Raw genomic sequence first — 21,678 nt, forward strand, 5'->3', positions numbered from 1 at the left:
ATGTACCATATAATATAGTGGGAAACCGTTCTTTGTGGGGTGGAATGGGGAAAAAAAAAAAAGATAGCAATTCATTGTTTTTTGGGTTTCGTTCTTTTACGACATTCACTGTGCAGTAAAAACAGGTTAAGTTTATTCTGCAGGTCGAAAAGATTACAGCGATACCAAATGTATCTACTTTATTTTAGGTTTTGAAACTTTAACAAAAAAATAAAAATCTATTTAAGAAAAATAGTTTTGCGTCACCATATTCTACAACTGTAACGTCCACAGGGGTTGTGGACCCACTGGGCCACTCCACCGTAACAAAGTAACAGATGGCCAAACAAATAAAGAACAATCACAGGTCGATGGTAACCGGATGGCTGGCTTGTGGCGGATTGTCCGAAGCAGAACTTGTCTCGGACACTAGAAACTGATACTGACCTTGATACAGACAGTGGACGAAGATACTGGATAGTCACAAACATAGGTTTCAGGAACAGGTTACAGAACCTTTGCAGACTAAAACTGGGTTAGCAACAACATTGCTCAGGCACTTGGAAGATGGAGGTGCCTTAAAGAGGCTCTGTCACCAGATTTTGCCACCCCTATCTGCTATTGCAGCAGATCGGCGCTGCAATGTAGATTACAGTAACGTTTTTATTTTTAAAAAACGAGCATTTTTGGCCAAGTTATGGCCATTTTTGTATTTATGCAAATGAGGCTTGCAAAAGTACAACTGGGCGTGTTGAAAAGTAAAAGTACAACTGGGCGTGTATTATGTGCGTACATCGGGGCGTGTTTACTACTTTTACTAGCTGGGCGTTCTGATGAGAAGTATCATCCACTTCTCTTCAGAACGCCCAGCTTCTGGCAGTGCAGATCTGTGACGTCACTCACAGGTCCTGCATCGTGTCGGCCACATCGGCACCAGAGGCTACAGTTGATTCTGCATCAGCGTTTGCAGGTAAGTAGCTACATCGACTTACCTGCTAACGCCGATGCTGCTGCAGAATCATCTGTAGCCTCTGGTGCCGGCTCGTCTGACACGATACAGGACCTGGGGAAGTGACGTCACAGCGTGATCTCTCGAGAACACGGCTGTGTCTGCACTGCCAGAAGCTGGGCGTTCTGAAGAGAAGTGGATGATACTTCTCGTCAGAAAGCCCAGCTAGTAAAAGAAGTAAAAACGCCCCGATGTACGCACATAATACACGCCCAGTTGGACTTTTACTTTTAAACACACCCACTTTTGCAAGCCTCATTTGCATAAATACAAAAATGGCCATAACTTGGCCAAAAATGCTCGTTTTTTAAAAATAAAAACGTTACTGTAATCTACATTGCAGCGCCGATCTGGGTTGCAAAATCTGGTGACAGAGCCTCTTTAAATAGTCCTGGGAAGCAGCAGGAGTAATTGGCAAACTTTAGAATTTTGCCAGAGCACGCGAGCACTAGGGATACAGCGGCGATGAGAGGCACGTGATAGGGCGGCAGGGACCGCTGGCAGACACAAAGTACTTGAAAGGAATTGGGAATCTTGAGGGTAGGAGGTAAACGTAACTTGCAGGATACCGGATTAATCTGCTGCAAGACTTCAGAGGGACCGAGAGACCTAGGAGCAAATTTTGTAGGCGAGAATTTTTAGGCGTATATTCTTAGAAGATAACCAGATCATAACTCCGGGAAGGAACGGAGGAGGTGGCCTTCTTTTCTTATCAGCATTCTTCTTCATGCGATCCACCATCTGCAGGATCGCAGACTTGGTTTGCTGCCAGCTATGGCGAAAACTTCCAAAAGAAACATTAGCTGCAGGCACTTAAGATGTAGCAGGCACAGGAAGAGGTACACACGGATATTGTCTGTAAACAATGAAAAATTGAGATGTAGCAGTAGATTCACTCGTGTGATTATAAGAGAATTTGGCCCACGGAGATGTACCCAGTTCTCGTGTTGAAAGATAATTTTCAAGCACTTGGTTAATTCTTTCAACTTGGCCATTGAATTGCAGATGGTATTTCACATCTAGAAGTTTGCACAGGGCTCTCCAGAATTTGACGTGAGTTGAAGCCCCCGATAAGACACGATACGGAGGGGTAAACGGTGCAGAAGAAACTGTTGAACAAATAGACTTGCCAGACGAGGAACTGAGGGAAGACCAGACAGACTAACAAAATGTGCCATCTTGGAAAAACGGTCCACGACAACCAAAATAGTGGAGCATCCATCTGAGAGAGGAAGAACTGTAATGAAGTCAATGGCTATGTGTTGACAAGGGCTGTTCAGAACTGGCAAGGGCTGGAGTAGACTTGCAGGCCTGGAGTGAATCATTTTATTTTGAGCACACTTGGTACTAGAGGAGTCATAGTTCATAACATCTTTGGGCAACGTGGGCCACCAAAAGTCCCGAGTCCTGCGAATGCCCGAGTGACCTGCCAACTTGGAGTTATGGCAACAGATTAGAATTTTCTTCCTGTCAATTGTGCGAACTAAAATTTTACCCAGGGGAATGTCTTTGATATGTAGAGGGTTAACAGGAATAATACAGGATGGGTCAATAATATGTTGAGGGTCCTCTTCAAGATCATCGGTCTCAAACGAACGAGACAGTGCATCAGCCTTGACATTTGTCAGCAGGACAGAAATGGAGTTGGAATACAAATCTGGCAAAAAAAAAAAAGTGACCATCTGGCTTGATGTGGGTTCAGACTAAAGAAGTGAGATTCTGGTGATCAGTGTAGATGGCAGTTGGGCGAGCAGAAGCCTCTAGTAAACGTCTCCACTCTTCTAAGGCCAATTTGATGGCAAGCAGCTCATGGTCTCCAATGGAGTAGTTCCTTTCGGCTGTAGAGAAGAGTTTTGAGAAAAAGCCACAGGAGACAGCTTTACCCTTGGAGTTTTTCTGAAAGAGAAGTGCTCCAGCACAATGGAAGAGGTGTCAACCTCCAGGGAGAACTGCCGGTACATATCAGGATGGTGAAGAACGGAGACAGAAGTGAAGGCCCTCTTGAGATTAGTGAATGCAGATTCTGCTTCAGCGGTCTAATCTTTAGCGTTCACCCCCTTTTTGGTGAGAGCAGAGATAGGAGTGGTGAGTGATAAGACGTTTGGGAAGAACTGGCAATAAAAATTATTTACAGAGCCCAAAAACCTTTGTATGGCACGAAGACCTTGAGGACGAGGCCATTCTAAGACAGATTTTACCTTTTCCGGATCCACCTGTAGTCCATGATCAGAAACTAGGGGATTTCTTTTCACATACACACTTTTCCAATTTGGCGTAGAGATTGCTTCCCCTTAACCACAATAGGACTTGGTGGACATGCTTCCGGTGAGTAGATCAAGATATCGTCCAGCTACACCACCATATAGACAGAGACCGCAGCATTTAAAATTGTTAGAAAGAGGGGGCAACCCCCTCTAACAGCTCATCGCGCCCACCGCAACGCAATCGCTGCTATGGCTGCCTGGGGGCCTAATGAAGACCCCCAGGTCTGCCGTCTTTGTACACCTATTAAGGGCTTAATAGTTGCCTTAATAGTTGGCTTAATAGTAGCCTGTCAAAATCACTATATACTGCAATACATTAGTATTGCAGTATATTGTGCAAGCGATCTAACGATCGCTGCTTGAAGTCCCCTAGGGGGACTAATAAAAAAAAGTAAAAATTAGTTTTGTTTTTTTTTGAGTAAAACAAAAAATATATATTAAAAGTTAAAAAAACAAAACCTTTTCCCATTTTCACCCTAGGGCATAGTAAAAAAATAAATATATAAACATAATTGGTAGCGCCGCGTCCGTAAAAGTCTGAACTATTACAATATATCATTATTTAACCTGCACGGTGAATGCCGTAAAAATAAATAAATATGTAAACGCCAGAATCTATTTTTTGGTCACCTAATCTCCCACAAAAAATGAAATAAAAAAAAAGTGATCAAAACGTCGCATTTACACCAAAATGGTATTATTAACCCCTTAGTGACCACTAATACACCTTTTTACGTGATTCACTAATGGGCTTTAGGCTAGGCTGACGCCTTTTCACGTCAGCCTAGTCTAAGTCCTGCACGGGTCTCCCGTGCAGGCAGGAGCCGGGGCTCTGCTGTCTGATGACAGCTGAGCTCCTGCTCCAACGCCCGCGATCGAAGTTTACTTCGATCGCGGCCGTTTAACCCGTTAAATGCCGCCGTCAATAGCGACCGCGGCATTTAACTTTGTTTACAGAGGGAGTGCGCTCCCTCTGTCACCCATCGGCAGCCCGCGAATGCAATCGCGGGTCTCCGATGGGGTGTCATGGCAGCCGGGGGACTGATAAAAGCCCCCAGGTCTGCCCTGGACATATGCCTGTTAGGACGCGCCGGAGGCACGTCCTAATAGATTGCCTGTCAGATTTACACTGACAGGCAATAATGTTCTGGTATACGAAGTATACCAAAGCATTATAGCAGCGATCGGAAGATCGCACAGTAAAGTCCCCTAGTGGGCTAATAAAATAAGTCATCAAAGTGAAATAAAGATTATTAATAAAAAGTACAGTAAAAAAATAAATAAAACCATTTTTTTTCCATAAAAAGTGGTTTTATTTAGTAAAAGTGTAAAAAAAAAGTACACATATGTGGTATCGCCGCGACCGTAATGACTCCATTAATAAAGTTAATATGTAATTTAAACCGCAAAGTGAACACCGTAAAAAAAAAAAAACGCAAAAAAACTATGGCGAAATTGCAATTTTTTTCCATTGCCCCCCAAAAAAGTCATAATAAAAATGAATCAATAAGTCCCATGTACCCCAAAACAGTACCATTCAAAACTACGTCTTGTCCCGCAGAAAACAAGCCCAAAAAATCACTACATTGATGGAAAAATAAAAAAATTACGGCTCTTGGAAAGCGACGATGCAAAAACAAATAATTTTAGTTCAAAAGTGTTTTTATTGTGCAAAAGTCGTAAAACATAAAAAAAACCTCTACATATGTGGTATCGCCGTAATCGTACCGACCCATAGAATAAAGGTAACATGTTATTTACGTCGCATAGTGAACGGCGTCAATTTAAAAACGCATAGAACAATGGCGGAATTTCAGGTTTTTTTTATAATCCCCCCCAAAAAGGTTAATAAAAGTTAATATAAAAATTATATGTACCCAAAAATGGTGCTATTAAAAAGCACAACTAATCCCGCAAAAAACAAGTCCTCATACAGCTATGTAGGCGAAAAAATCAAAACGTTATAGCTCTTTGAATGCGACTATAGAAAAACGAATAAAATAGCTTAGTCATTAAGGCCTAAAATGGGCTGGTCACTAAGGGGTTAAAAACTAAAGCTAATCTTGCAAAAAATAAGCCACCATACCACTTAAGGCTATGTTCACACGGGGTATTTTGCCGAGTTTTTTGACGCGGAAACCGCGTCGCAAAACTCGGCAGAAACGGCCCAAGAACGCCTCCCATTGATTTCAATGGGAGGCGTCGGCGTCTTTTCCCCGCGAGCAGTAAAACTGCCTCGCGGGAAAAAGAAGCGACATGCCCTATCTTCGGGCGCTTCCGCCTCCGACCTCCCATTGACTTCAATGGGAGGCAGGAGAAAGCGTATTTCTCGCTGTTTTATGCCCGCGGCGCTCAATGGCCGCGGGCGAAAAACGGCGCGATAATTGCCGCGAAAATCGGCGTGCAGGGAGAGGAATATCTGCCTCAAAGTTCGAAACGGAATTTTGAGGCAGATATTCCTCCCCCAAAATACTCCGTGTGAACATAGCCTAATCGACGGAAAAATAAAAAAAAGTTGTGGCTCTCAGAATTTGGGGGGACAAAATAAATTTTCTTTTTTACACTTAGATTTTTACTATATATTTGGTATCGCCGTAATCGTATTGACCCACAGAATAAAGTTAACATGTTGCTTTAATCGCACAGTGAATTCTGCAAAAACGGCGCGCAAAAAAACATGGAATCGCTATTTTTTTCATTTTTTCTACCCCACAAATAATTTTTCCCGTTTCCTATTACATTATACGGCAAAATAAATGGTGCTACGAAAAACTAAAACTCGTCCCGCAAAAATCAAGCCCTCATAGTACTATATCGACGGAAAAATAAAGACGTTATGGCTTTTGGAAGGTGGGGAGGAAAAAACCAAAATGAAAATCTGAAAAAGGGCTGCGGCGGGAAGGGGTTAACGCAGCGGATACGGAACTCACAGCATGTCCTATACTTGTGCATTTTTGCACATCACGCACCTATTGAAGTCAAAGGGTGCGTGAAAATCACAGACAGCACCCGGACACACATCCGTGCGTAGTCCGTGATTAACGCAACAGTTGCTAAAGAAATGATGAGAAAAAAAAACACTTCCTCCTGTTTTTTTTGCAGACTTAAAAAAAACGTGTGACATACAGATGACATACGCGCGGAAAAAACACAGACGCACGCCGTACACGGATGTCACACTGAACTGCAACGCAGGAAAAACTCTGCGTTTTTTTATGCGCGCAAAACGGACACGTTCGTGTTAATTAGGCTTTATTGTTGGTGTCTTTGTTGAATCTCTGATCAATTCCCTCCTTTTCCAGTCTGAGTTTTGGTGTGTCCTGCTTTGTGGCGTTTGCAGACTCTTTCCGAACAGGTGTATTTATACTGACATCATGTGACACTTTGATTGCAGCCTGGGGGGGGGGGGGGTCTTATTCAACTATTTATGTGACTTCTGAATTTATTTGGTTTGATTAGATCTTATTTAGGGATTTCATAGGAAAGAAGGTGAATCCATATACACTCACAACTTTGTTTTTTTGTTTTTTTAAACCAGGTATTTTTTTCCTTCCATTGTAAGGGTGTGTTCACATCAGCGTTAGTTTCCGTTGAGGGGTTCTGTCGCGTTAACCCCTCAGCGAAAAGTCGAACGTAGACCTAAGCGTCCGTTTCCCTCACCATTGATATCAATGGTGACGGAAACCCAGCTAATGGTTTCCGTCTGTCACCGTTGTGACAGGGTTACGCCACTTTGACGGAATCAATAGCGCAGTAATTAGCTAGGTTTCCGTCACCATTGATATCAATGATGAGGGAAACGGATGCTTAGGTTTCCGTCTGCTTTCTGCTGAGGGGTTGGCCCGACGGAAACCCTCAACGGAACACAGTGAAGTGACCATGCTCTAACAATTTTGTCAGGTCCATTTCATAAATTCAAAATCCTTTTTAATTTCAGGTTCTGATGCAAAACAAACACTCTGTTATGCCTAGTGTAGGGGCATATGAACAGACGTCATCCACATGCTGCTGATCATTTTCAAGACAGAAACAAGAGCATGATGTGGATTTTTAAATTATGTTCTAGATGTTCACTTCGGATTTCCCCTTTTCAATGTCTATGGTGTAAAATCCACAGCAAAATCCCCACATGTCAAATGCGGCAAATGCTGTGGAAATTCAGCCTTAGGCGTTGTTCACACAGTGCAGATTTGGCTTGCATTTTCTAAGCAAAAAAATAATTACATTTAGTAAGTAGACACTATAAAGTCTTCCGTTATAGATTTCTTCTGTTTAGGTTCCATTCCTTGCTTTGGCCAAAAACAACACATGTAAAATCTGCATCAAGTCTGCACTGTGTGAACAAGGCCTTAATGTTACCTGTTTAATCAGCATTATTCTCTTGCACTTTACCTGATTTGTACCATCGTGTAAAGTAACGGTCAACCACAGAAGGGAACGGTTGAGATGCTTCAGCCATATAAAAGTCAATAATAGAAAAGGAGAAGCTTTACTCCTAAAAAAAAACCCATGAAATAAAATTAGACAACTACAAACAAAACATTAACCACAACATAACAAACAACATATAGCACAACCCCTTAACCCTTTCACGACCAAGGACGAAAATGAACGTCATGGTCGGCTGCTAGTTCCCGCACCAGGACGTGCATTTTCGTCCGCATTTCAAACTGTCACTCTGTGTAAACACAGAGTGACAGACGCGCACTGACAGCTGTCCTAGACAGCTGAGACATCAGTCTCACCGGACAGCGGACCATCGCCGCTGCTTTCGGCAGTTAACCCCTTAAGTGCGGCGACGGATTGCCGTCGCCGCATTTAAGTGGTTTCAAGCACATCGGCAGCCCCCACGAAGTGATCGTGGGGGCTACCGATGCTTGTCACGGCAATCGGAGGTCAGATAATGACCTCTGGGTTGCCATGTACGGAAGCCTCGGAGGAACAGCCTCCGGCCGTTCCTCCTCTGCTTCCTGTCAGTGTGACAGTCACGTCACAATGAGAGTTAGAACACATTACACTACGTGTCTAGTGTAATGTACTCTAGCAGCGATCAAAGCTGCAAGACTAAGTGTCCCCTAGTGGGACAAGTAAAAAAAAGTAATAAAAATGTTTTAAAAAAAGTGTAAAAATAAAAAAGTTATATAAACACAAAATGCTTTTTTTCCTATAATATGTCTTTCATTATAGAAAAAAAATGAACACGTTAAAAAAGTACACATATTTTGTATCACCGCGTTCGTAACGACCCCAACTATAAAACTGTAATGTTATTTTCCCCGCATGATGAACACCCCAAAAAAAAATCAATAAAAAACGACGACAGAATCACAATTCTTTTGGTCACCACCGCTCCCTAAATAAAGAATAAAAAGTGATCAAAAAGTCGCATGTTCCCAAAAATAGTACCGATAAAAACTTCTATCCGCCCCGCAAAAAACAAGCCCTTACACAGCTTTTTTGACTAAAAAATAAAAAAATTATGGCTCTCAGAATATGGTGACACAGAAATTGTTTTTGTTTATAAATAAGTAATTTTATTGTGCAAACGCTAAAAAAAAGGACCAAACCTATATACATCTGGTATCACCGTAATCGTACCGACCCGCAGAATAAAGTAAAAATGTCATTTATAGCGTACGGTGAGCGCCGCAAAAAGAAAACCTAAAAAACGGTGTCAGAATTCCTGTTTTTTGCTCAGGATTGCAAAAAAATTGAACAAAAAGTGATTAAAAAAAATAAAAAAAAAATTAAAATAAATCGCATGTACCCCAAAGTTGTACCAATGAAAACGACAGATTGTCCCGCAACAAATAAGCTCTCACATGACTCCGGTGGTGAAAAAATAAAAAAGTTCTGGCTCTCAGAATATGGCGATGCAAAATGTTCCAAAAGCGGATAAGATCGGGCGCCATTCATCAGTGTGACACCAGTCACATATCTATGAATTATTATTTATTTACCCCATTATTATACCCTCTTATTATACCCTGATGTACCCCGCACAGATTACATATGCCCCCCACATTATAAACTGAAATACCAGCAAAACCCAAAACAGAAAAACTACCAAGCAAAATCTGCGCTCCAAAAGCAAAATGGCGTCCCTCCCTTCTGAGCCCTGCAGCGTGCCCAAGCAGCAGTTTGCGCCCACACATACGGTGTCGCCATACCCGAGAGAACCCGCTTAAAGAGGCTCTGTCACCAGATTTTGCAACCCCTATCTGCTATTGCAGCAGATAGGCGCTGCAATGTAGATTACAGTAACGTTTTTATTTTAAAAAAAACGAGCATTTTTGGCCAAGTTATGACCATTTTCGTATTTATGCAAATGAGGCTTGCAAAAGTACAACTGGGCGTGTTGAAAAGTAAAAGTCCAACTGGGCGTGCATTATGTGCGTACATCGGGGCGTGTTTACTACTTTTACTAGCTGGGCGTTCTGATGAGAAGTATCATCCACTTCTCTTCAGAACGCCCAGCTTCTGGCAGTGCAGATCTGTGACGTCACTCACAGGTCCTGCATCGTGTCGGCACCAGAGGCTACAGTTGATTCTGCAGCAGCATCAGCATTGCAGGTAAGTAGCTACATCGACTTACCTGCAAACGCCGATGCTGCTGCAGAATCATCTGTAGCCTCTGGTGCCGATGTGTCCTCGCTCGTCTGACACGATGCAGGACCTGTGAGTGACGTCACAGCGTGATCTCTCGAGAACACGCTGTCTGCACTGCCAGAAGCTGGGCGTTGTGAAGAGAAGTGGATGATACTTCTCGTCAGAACGCCCAGCTAGTAAAAGTAGTAAACACGCCCCGATGTACGCACATACTACACGCCCACTTGGACTTTTACTTTTAAACACACCCACTTGGACTTTTGCAAGCCTCATTTGCATAAATACGAAAATGGTCATAACTTGGCCAAAAATGCTCGTTTTTAAAAAATAAAAACGTTACTGTAATCTACATTGCAGCGCCGATCTGCTGCAATAGCAGATAGGGGTTGTAAAATCTGGTGACAGAGCCTCTAACGTTTTATGAGGTATTTGTCTTCTGTGGCACACACTGGGCACAACATATTATGCACTAAAATGGCATATCGGTGGAAAATTGCAATTTTCACTTTGAACCATCCGCAGTGCACTAACCCCTTTGCGCACTATGACTTAATTGCCCGTCATGGTGCGGCGGTTGATGTATGGAGCCGGCTCACGTTCTGAGCCCGCTCCATACGCTGCGGGTGTCGGCTGTGTATTACAGCAGGCCCCCTCGGTACTAACGGACAGGAACAGCGATCGCTCTGTTACAGAAGCCTGTAAGAATAACAATACACTGCAATACATTAGTATTGCAGTGTATTGTACCAGTGATCCAATGATCGCTGGATCAAGTCCCCTAAGGGGATTAATTAATAAAATGTGTAGAAGAATTATAGTTATTAGTAGTGAGAATTTTTTTTTTTAAAGTTAAAAAAACAAAACACCTTTTCGCATTTTTCTTCTAAAGTAATGTAAAAAAAAATGAACAAAACTGGTATCGCTACGTCCGTAAAAGTCCGAACTATTACAATATACCATTATTTAATTTGCACAGTGCACACCTTAAAAAAATGTAATAATTGAAACCGCCAAAATCGCAGTTTGTTTTTTTTTTGTCACCTTTGCTCTAAAAAAAAAAAATGTAATACAACTTTTGAATCACTTTTTATGTACCAAAAAAATGGTACCAATAAAAACTGCAGCTCCTCCCGCAAGAAATAAGCCCTCACACCACTCTAATGATGGAAAAATAAAAAAAAGTTATGGCTCTTGGAAAGCGGGGAGGGAAAATCTAAAAGAAGAAAGCAAAAACTGGATCAGTCCTGAAAGGGTTAATTCATTTCTAATGAAAAAACGTATGACCCCATGTGGGGTATTTCCGTACTCAGGAGAAATTGCTTTATAAAAAATGGTTGTTTTTTTCCTCCTTTATCCCTTGTGAAAATGAGAAAATTCAACATTTTAGTGGAAAAAATTTTGATATTAATTTTCGCGCCCTAATTCTAATAAACTCTGCAAAAGACCCGTGGGGTGTAAATGCTCACTATACCCCTAGAAAAATTCCTTGAAGGTTTTTCCAAAATGGGGTCACCTTTGGGGGGTTTCCACTGTTTTGGTCCCTCCAGTGCATTGCAAATGCGACATGGCACCGAAAACCATTCCAGCAAAATCATAAATCCAAATGGCGCTCCTTCCCTTCTGAGCCCTGCTGTGGGTCCAAACAGCAGTTTATTACCACATATGGGGTATTGTCGTAATCGGGAGACATTGCTTTACAAATGTTGGGGTGCATTTTCTTCGTTATTCCTTGTAAATAATACAAATTTCTATGTTGTTTCAGAAAAAAAGTACATTTTAATTTTTACAGACTAATTCCAATATATTTAGCGAAAAACCTGTGTGGTCAAAATGCTAACTATACCCCTAGATAAATACCTTAAAGGAACAGTGTCATCACAAATTATTTTTTTTATATGTTAAAGATGTTAGTGCTTTATTAAAAACGTTTATATTTATTTGTGTGTTTGTGTTTTACTTTTTCTTATTTTTACACTTTTTCTTCCCTATGGGGGCTGCCATTTTTTGTTCCATTTCTGTATGTGTCGATTAACGACACATACAGACATGGAATACGGCAGCCACAGTCCCATAGGGACTGCGAACGGCTCCCGTCCCATTCACTTGTGTGTACGGCGTCTGTGTGGGAACTGCGCATGCGCCGCTCCCACACAGTCCAATTTGAAATTGGCGCCGTCCGGCGCCATTTTCCTGTGGACCGGAAGTCGCGGCCGGACAGTAATATTACTACTTCCGGTCGCGGCTTCCGGACTTGTGCACTTGGACCAGCGGCAGCAGACGGAGCGGACGGGCCGGAGGGAGCCGCGGCGGCAGGAGCAGGTAAGAGATTTCAATGTATGTTCGTGTTTGTGTGTGTTTACTACTGTATGTAAACCTACTACACTGTGTGTTAGCTCAAAAAATGGCGACACACAGTGTAGGAGGTTACACCGTTCAAACCCCTCGTTTATCCCGGCACTAGCCAGGATAAAGGAGGGGGGGATGCTGAGAGCTCACTAGAGCGAGGGCTTTTTACCCAATTTTGCAATGCTGCAATTTTGGGAATAGCTCCATCTAGTGACCAGAAATGGGTAATACTATAAATTAGAATTAATTTATAATATTTCCTGACTCGTGAAAAAAATAAAAAAAATTTGAACAATGTTTAATCACCCACACACTAAATGTTTAATTAAAAAAAAACAAAACATGTTTTTCTGGCAACACATTCCCTTTAAGGGGTCTAGTTTTCGAAATGGGGTAGTTTATAGGGAGTTTCTATCGTTCTGGCAGCTCAAAGCCTCTCCAAATGTACAGTGGGGAATAAAATATTTTCAAGCAAAATATGAGTCCTGAAAGCCTCCGGGTGCTCCCTTCCTTTTGGGCCCTGCCGTGTGTCCAGGCAGGCATTAGGGCCACAATGTGGATATTTTTGAAAACAGGAGAAACAGGGTGATAGATTTTGTGGTGTGTTTCTTCATTCTCATGTTCGCTTTACAAAGAAATCGGTCTGCAAACTGATACTTTTATGAAAAAAGTGAAATAATTTTTTTTTTCACCTGCTATGCATTAAATTTAGCAAAAAACTGTGGGGTCAAAGTACGCACTACACCCCTAGATAAATACCTTAAGGGGTCTAGTTTTCTAAATGGGGTCGTTTATGGGGAGATTCTATCGCTCTGGTAGCTCAAAACCTCTCCAAATGTACAGTGGGGCCTAAAACATTTTCAAGCAAAATATGAGTCCTGAAAGCCTCCGGGTACTCCCTTCCTTTCGGGCCCTGTCGTGTGTCCAAGCAATGCATTAGGGTCACAATGGGGGCATTTTTGAAAACAGGAGAAACAGGTTGATATATTTTGGGGTGTGTTTCTTCATTCTCATGGTCACTTTACACAGAAATCAGTCTTCAAAGTGATACTTTTATGAAAAAAGTGAAATTATATTTTTTTACGCCTGCTTTGCATGAATTCTTACAAAAAAACAGTGGGGTCAAAATACTTACAACACCCCTTAATAAATACCTTAAGGGGTGTAGTTTTCAAAATGGGGTCACTTGTGGGGGTTTCCACCATTCTGACACCTATGAGCCTCTGAAAACCTGGCTTGGTGCAGGAAAACAAAATGTACTTCAAAATGTATAAAATTATTACTAAACTTGTAAGTCTTCCAAATTGCTCAAAAAAAATAATTTTTTTTCAAAAGTGCTGCCAAAATAGAGTAAAGAGATGGAAATATATATTTCATTAAAAAAATTGTGCAGTATGTATGTACATATGTGACATATTGCAGTTAAAAATAGGGAAAAATGATAATTTTTACAAAATTTCTTCAATTTCTCAATTTTTTTATTAATTTTCGCAAATCGTATAAGTCTACTTTTACCACTAAAATAAAGTACAACATGTGACGAAAAAACAATGTCAGAATTACTTGGATATTCAAAACTTTCAGAGTTATTCTCTGATAAAGTCAGACATACCAGATTTGACATATCTGGCTTGGTCATTAAAGGGAATGTGTTGCCAGAAAAACATGTTTTTTTTTTAAAAATTAAACATTTAGTTTGTGGGTGATTAAACATTGTTCAAATTTTTTTTATTTTTTTCGCGAGTCAGGAAATATTATAAATTTTTTCTAATTTATAATACTACCCATTTTTGGTCACTAGATGGAGCTAGTTCCCAAAATTGCAGCATTGCAACATTGGGTTAAAAGCCCTCGCTCTAGTGAGCTCTCAGCATCCCCCCCTCCTTTATCCTGGCTAGTGCCGGGATAAACGAGGGGTTTGAAAGGTTTAACCTCCTACACTGTGTGTCGCCATTTTTTTAGGTAACCCACAGTGTAGTAGGTTTACATACAGTAGTAAACACACACAAACACTAACATACATTGAAATCTCTTACCTGCTCCTGCCGCCGCGGCTCCCTCCGGCCCGTCCGCTCCCTTTGCTGCCGCTGTTCCAAGTGCACAAGTCCGGAAGCCGCGACCGGAAGTAGTAATATTACTGTCCGGCCGCGACTTCCGGTCCACAGGAAAATGGCGCCGGACGGCGCCAATTTCGAATAGGACTGTGTGGGAGCGGCGCATGCGCAGTTCCCACACAGACGCCGTACACGCCAGTCAATGGGACGGGAGCCGTTCGCAGTCCCTATGGGACTGTGGCTGCCGTATTCCATGTCTGTGTGTGTCGTTAATCGACACACACAGAAATGGAACAAAAAATGGCAGCCCCCATAGGGAAGAAAAAGTGTAAAAATAAGAAAAAGTAAAACACAAACACACAAATGAATAAAAACGTTTTTATTAAAGCACTAACATCTTTAACATATAAAAAAATTATTTGCCATGACACTGTTCCTTTAAAGGAACAGTGTCATCACAAATAATTTTTTTATATGTTAAAGATGTTAGTGCTTTAATAAAAACGTTTATTTTCATTTGTGTGTTTGTGTTTTACTGTTTCTTATTTTTACACTTTTTTCTTCCCTATGGGGGCTGCCATTTTTTGTTCCATTTCTGTGTGTGTCGATTAACGACACACACAGACATGGAGTACGGCAGCCACAGTCCCATAGGGACTGCGAACGGCTCCCGTCCCATTGACTGCCGTGTACGGCGTCTGTGTGGGAACTGCGCATGCGCCGCTCCCACACAGTCCTATTCGAAATTGGCGCCGTCCGGCGCCATTTTCCTGTGGACCGGAAGTCGCGGCCGGACAGTAATATTACTACTTCCGGTCGCGGCTTCCGGACTTGTGCACATGGAACAGCGGCAGCAAAGGGAGCGGACGGGCCGGAGGGAGCCGCGGCGGCAGGAGCAGGTAAGAGATTTCAATGTATGTTAGTGTTTGTGTGTGTTTACTACTGTATGTAAACCTACTACACTGTGGGTTACCTCAAAAAATGGCGACACACAGTGTAGGAGGTTAAACCTTTCAAACCCCTCGTTTATCCCGGCACTAGCCAGGATAAAGGAGGGGGGGATGCTGAGAGCTCACTAGAGCGAGGGCTTTTAACCCAATGTTGCAATGCTGCAATTTTGGGAACTAGCTCCATCTAGTGACCAAAAATGGGTAGTATTATAAATTAGAATTAATTTATAATATTTCCTGACTATTTCCTGACTCGTGAAAAAAATAAAAAAAAATTTGAACCATGTTTAATCACCCACACACTAAATGTTGAATTTTTTAAAAAAAAACATGTTTTTCTGGCAACACATTCCCTTTAATGACCAGCCTATTTTAAACCTTAAAGGGATCCTGTCATCAACATCTTACCTGTTAAACTCACCTGACCCCTCAATGGCCGCAGCTGTCCAGAGTGCGTTCCTGTTCTCTTCTTTCCTGAAGTCCTCCTCTGTCAGTAAATATAGTCGTTTAAACTTTTCCCGCCTTTTATGGTAATTATTTTTCCCTCTGGGATGCAGCTTCTTAACCACGCCCACTGCCACCACCTGTCCAGCCCTGACTGGCTAAGGAGCTGTCAATCAAAAAGAAGGAGGTGGAGTCCACTCTGAGATGCTGGAGGAATGAAAATCTGACTTTTCAGATGAAGATTTGACTCTTTTCTGCTCATTTGCATATGGCGTGGGACCACTGAAAAACGGAATACTAAAGCTACAGAGCTTACTTAGAACATATTTATAGCTTAGATGACAATGATTTTTCACCCACTTTCACCAGGTATTGCTGGCTTTATAGCTAAAATGCTGGTGACAGGTTCCCTTTAATGACAAGCTATTTTTTTATGTTTTTCCATCATCGCATTCCAAGAGCTAGAACTTTTTTTATTTTTGCAACAAAGTAGTATTTGGAACACAGGTTAATGATTTTTGAAAAATCTTGAAATTTATTTTATCAATAGTTGATGTCAGAGGTGCGACGTTTCGGTCGTAACTTAGACCTTCATCAGGCACTTAGCGCCAACGACTGGATACACCAGGAGGACTATGTCCTTCAATGGCGGCTGACCGCTGTACTTGGCGCAGTGCGAATACTTTTGTTATATGATCGGGTTGGGACCCTATTCGTGCACCTACCTTGGTCTTGTGCGCTCTGAAACACTACCTACCTTTTTTATTTTTGCGTCAACATAGCTGTATAAGGTCTTGTTTTTTGCAGGACAAGCTGTGTTTTTCAATAACAACATACATATAATTTATTGATTAACTTTTATTAACTTTTTTTGGGGGGGGGGGGGGGGGGGGTAGAAAAAAAACCTGAAATTTCTCCACACGTTTGCGTCCTAAATCTATGCAGTTTGCCGTGTGGTATAAATAACACAATAACTGTATTCAGCGGGTTGTTACGATTGCAATGATACCAAATTTGTATTGATTTTTTATGTTTTACTACTTTTACACAGTAAAAACCCCTTTTTTTTTTTTAAAAAATTATTTGATTTTGTGTCTCCATATTGGAAGAGCCATCATTTTTTATTTTTCTGCCGATGCGGTTGTATGAGGGCTTTTTTTTTGCGGGACGACTTGTAGTTTTTATTGGTACCACTTTGGAGTAGATGAGACTTTTTGATCACTTTTTTTATGGCAGGATTCACAGAAAAGAGCAATTTTTGCATTGTTTTTTATTTTATTTTTTACGGCGTTCATCATGCTGGTTAAATAATGTAATAGCTTTATAGTTGGGGTCGTTACGGACGCGGCGATACCAAATATGTGTAATTTATTTACTTTATTTGTCTTAATAATAAAGCATTGTTGTAAGGGGAAAAAGTGGATTTTTTTTTTACCTAGGAGGCATTCACTACAGGCAAACCTGGGGGCCTTTATTAGAAGACACGACACCCGGTAATCTTATCGCTGGGTGTCGTTGCGATGAGAGAGGGAGCTCCCTCCCTCTCTCCCAGACCACTCAGATGTGGGGCTCGCTATTGAACGCCTCATCTGTGGGGTTAAACGGGTGAGATCGATGCTGATCTCGATCTCACCCGTTAGAGCAGGGATGTCCCCACCCCTCAGCTACATCTGGCAGCTGAGAGCAGCGAGATTTAACGGCTCCCTGCTCTGTTTATTTATTTTGATGCAGCGCCGTGAAAAGGCTACTGCATCGGAATAAAGCCCATTAGTGGTCGCTGTGAAAAGGCAAATTTGCGGTCTCTAACGGGTTAAACAATGTCCGTAATATAAAATTGATGCGTCCGTGATTATTCTTACAGACCGTGCCCCCACACTTTAACTCGGATTACAAGTACGGTCTTAGGCATAGCAGTATTGGGCTCAGAGAAGGGCAGGGGTCCCGGCGCCCAGACTCCACCGCTTCTACATCTATTACGTCAGAAGATATAAAACGGTCACACAGGGGGTTTCATGTAAATAAGTTCACACCATATCAGACAAATAGTTTCAAAGATGTCCAAGGAACAATATCCATTTTTTGGCACGATTTTAGGCAAAACCGCTGCAGCTTTGCAGTAGTGAATATTTTTTTACTCAAGTACCGTAGCAAAAAAAAAAACACTGTTCAAACACAACGTGTGAACGCAGCCTGATACTCTGTAACGAGCTGTACATCTGTGAGAACTGAATAGAATTTCAGCCGCTGTATAAACAATGTATATTTCTAGTCACTGACTGCATGCAGACTTTGAAAAAGGTGAACAATTAAAACAAAGTACCGTAGATTAAACATGCAGAACTTATTGAGCACTCATTCTTTCAAATGCCAGCATGCCCAATATGTTTCGAGGTATGTAAACATGCCACCTCTTCCTGCAGCCCCAGTATTCTAGGGGTCCCTGTTGAACCTCCATGTGCATCCGATATCAACACATAAGAAACACAGAGCTGCGAGAAAACTATCATGGCGTGCTCAAAAGCTCTATACTACAGAAAGTATTTCCCCTTGCAGCATTGCTTCTCATTGTCACCACGTCCCCTCAGCCCGACACAATGAACAACCAGGTACCGTGTCTTATAGTTCCTCTCAGGCTATGCTGGGATTTGTGGCTTCACCACAGCGGATGATGTTAGAGCTCCGGGAAATCGTCAGAAACCTTACACACTGTCACGGGGTTCACCTCACGTGTACTGCGCTCACAGCGGGGCCAGGACAACGAGGCCACTGTTTCCAGCATGCAATTTCGTCACGCGAAAAAAAAGTAAAGAGCAGCTGCACATTGGTGTTCGCTGATTCAAAACAACATACTCGTGTTTGCTGCTTGACGTGTATATATATTTATATATCTATTTTTACGCATTCTATATAGATATAGAGATAGAGGGATATAGATATATAATGGTTTATGTGCTATTATTTTTTTTCCCCAGTTTGCTAACATTTTTGCATATACTTTAACATTTGCAAATAAATAAACTAACCTGCGCCCTTGTTCCCCCTTCTCTGGGTTGGAATATTGGTGGAACTCATGCTGCAAATCTTCAAAGGCAAATTTTAATGTTGGGTGTGATTCATAATGCACCCCTAGAAGAAGCCAGAATGCTGGCGAAACGCGCGTCGAGTGCTCAATCTTTTTAAAACTCTCCTTGGTGTAATACATGGCCTGAGCTGCCTTATTCAGGCCAATCGATTGTGAACTTACCATTGCTTCTAATACTTGGCTGACAGCAGCCGGTTGTCAGCTGACAGCGCGACTGTGCTGTTAGCGTAGCGCACCCTGCTGTCAAATACGAGCGGCTGGTTGTGTGTTTCCTTCCAGCCGCCGTTCTAATCTGACCGCCGGTGTAATTGCCGTGCGGCTCCCTCACTGCTGCCTACCCCGTTTATTTACGGGAACAGGGCCACACGCTGAATTCAGGTCCACTTACAGTGGACCTGTGCTTTGGTACAGAGTCTGTGCCGCGTCTCAGCTGAAGACTGGGCGCGGGCACAGTAAGGGAACCACAGCTGATCTCCACGCTGCTGCTCTGGCACACAGGGACGGCGGCGTGAGAGAGCAGCTGTCTGCTGACTATTCACACCTACTGCGGCAGTCATGCACGGAGGTGCGGCAGGACATTTACTCTGACTCACAGCATTGCCATGCCCTGCAGGAGTATTACAGGCATGAGTGGTTCTAAGGGTATGTGCACACACACTAATTACGTCCGTAATATACGGACGTATTTCGGCCGCAAGTTCCGGACCGAACTCAGTGCAGGGAGCCGGGCTCCTAGCATCATAGTTATGTACGACGCTAGGAGTCCCTGCCTCGCTGCCGGACAACTGTCCCGTACTGTAATCATGTTTTCAGTACGTGACAGTTGTCCTGCAGCGAGGCAGGGACTCCTAGCATCGTACATAAGTATGATGCTAGGAGCCCGGCTCCCTGCACTGTGTTCGGTCCGGTACTTGCTGCCGAAATACGTCCGTATATTACGGACGTAATTAGTGTGTGTGCACATACCCTAACTATTCCAACCCGTGCATTCTAAATTTATGCTGCCGTCACCTTATATTGAAACCGACTGTTTTGTTCAATAATTAAATCATTCGCTTACTACATAGCTCTTTACACAACAGCATTGCAATCACGGTTTCTTGCATACCATAGCAGTACAGCCCTGGGCTGCGGTTTGCGCTCCTGCTCTGGCGCACAAGACACTCAGCGTGAGGGCGCAGCTTGTAGGCTCATGTTCACACTTTGCCGCAGTGCAGCTGCATGGTGGTGCAACAGGCTACCATTGCCCAATTCCTGCACTGCCACAACCTGAGATTACAATTGCTGCTTTGGAAGCATAGTAGCTTATGTGTTCTTCGTTTGAACACTCCTGATATAATTCACAATTTACAACATCTTAATTACACATGGCCTAGGTATGTGAGTTTGGGGGTCACTCACACATACCTCTTACACCATTGGACTTTTTAGTGTTTATTTCTATCTTAATGCATATTAATAAAAGTTAAATATTAATTTCAGATCACATACTTTCTCCCTCTTCCCTTCCCTCATACATATAGCTATACTGGGTGGTGTACACCAATGTGATCTGTTTACAATATTGTGTGATAGGTGGTCTTCCACACTTTGCTTCATAATGCACCAAAACCATCACATCCTGCCATGAGGATTAGGAAAACTTTTTTTAAGATGTTTAGGGAAAGGGTATGTTCACACACAGTGATCATAAACGTCTGAAAATATGGAGCTGTTTTCAGGCGAAAACAGCTCCTGATTTTCAGACGTTTTTGTAGCAATTAGCGTATTTGCTGCGTTTTTTACAGCCGTTTTTGGAGGTGTTTTTCAATGGAGTCAATGAAAAACGGCTCCAAAAACGTCCCAAGAAATTACTTGCACTTCTTTTGACGAGCTGTCATTTTAAGCGCCGTATTTTGACGCGTAAAATAAAGGCTCGTGGGAACAGAACATCGTGAAACCCATTGAAAGCAATGGGCAGATGTTTGGAGGCGTAATGGAGCCATTTTTCAGGTGTAATTCGAGGCGTAAAATGCCCGAATTACGTCTGAAAGCACTGCCTGTGAATATACCCTTAGGGTATGTTCACACGCAGTGACAAAATACGTCTGAAATTACAGAGTTGTTTTCAGGCGAAAAGAGCTCCTGATTTTCAGACGTTTTTGTAATTACTCGCGTTTTTTTGCGGTGTAATTATGGACGTTATTGGAGCTGTTTTTCAGTGGAGTCAATGAAAAACGGCTCCAAAAACGTCCCAAGAAGTGACATGCACTTCTTTGACGCGGGCGTCTCTTTACGTGCCGTCTTTTGACAGTGACGCGTAAAATTACACCTCGTGGGAACAGAACATCGTAAAACCCATTGAAAGCAATGGGCAGATGTTTGTAGGAGTAATGGAGCCGTTTTTTCAGGCGTAATTCGAGGCGTAAAACGCCAGAATTACGTCTGAAAACGTATTCCCCTTGACTGGATCCAATCCCATTTTTGTTGCTGAATATACGGATCTGGAAACCCCCCACCCGATGAGCAATAGAACCTCCCATTAGGCCGCGTTCACATATTAAAGTTTTTCAAGAATGTTTTTAGCCAAAACAAGCAGTGCTTAGTTCTATGAGGTATTTTAAACTACTCTAGTGCCTATGACCCAGTTGCCCCCTTTAGTGCTCCCTTCAGAGCCTGTTTCAAGTTTCCTCTTTGTAACTGTTACAAATGCCACCCATAATAGTCACAGTTAGGGTATGTTCACACGCACTGTTTTCAGACGTAATTTGGGCGTTTTACGCCTCGAATTACGCCTGAAAAAATGGCTCTATTATGCCTACAAACATCTGCCCATTGCTTTCATTGGGTTTTACTGTGTTCTGTTCCCACGAGGTGTTATTTTACGCGTCGCTGTCAAAATACGGCGTGTAAAAGGACGCCAGCGAAATAGAAGTGCATGTCACTTCTTGGGACGTTTTTG

General features: G+C 42.4%; 1 protein-coding gene across 6 annotated transcripts in view; it reads right to left on the reverse strand.

The window, feature by feature from the left end:
- The window catches only part of ABITRAM (actin binding transcription modulator), a 159,078-nt gene extending 140,677 nt beyond the window's left edge, over positions 1-18,401 (reverse strand). For 2 of the 6 annotated variants that reach the window (XM_075826788.1, XM_075826782.1), the window contains exons 1-3: positions 18,266-18,401; positions 15,620-15,821; positions 7,645-7,747 (exon numbers count right to left, since the gene is read on the reverse strand). In XM_075826788.1, coding sequence (XP_075682903.1) covers positions 7,645-7,711 — 67 coding nt within the window. In that variant the 5' untranslated portion in view covers positions 7,712-7,747; positions 15,620-15,821; positions 18,266-18,401. Of the gene's footprint in view, positions 1-7,644; positions 7,748-11,374; positions 11,511-15,619; positions 15,822-18,265 lie in introns of those variants that run through there. The other 4 variants (XM_075826785.1, XM_075826783.1, XM_075826784.1 and 1 more) reach the window with 4 other exon arrangements.
- Between the last annotated feature and the right edge of the window lie 3,277 nt (positions 18,402-21,678).

This window comes from Rhinoderma darwinii, chromosome 5, assembly GCF_050947455.1.
Source record: "Rhinoderma darwinii isolate aRhiDar2 chromosome 5, aRhiDar2.hap1, whole genome shotgun sequence".
Lineage (NCBI taxonomy): Eukaryota > Metazoa > Chordata > Amphibia > Anura > Rhinodermatidae > Rhinoderma > Rhinoderma darwinii.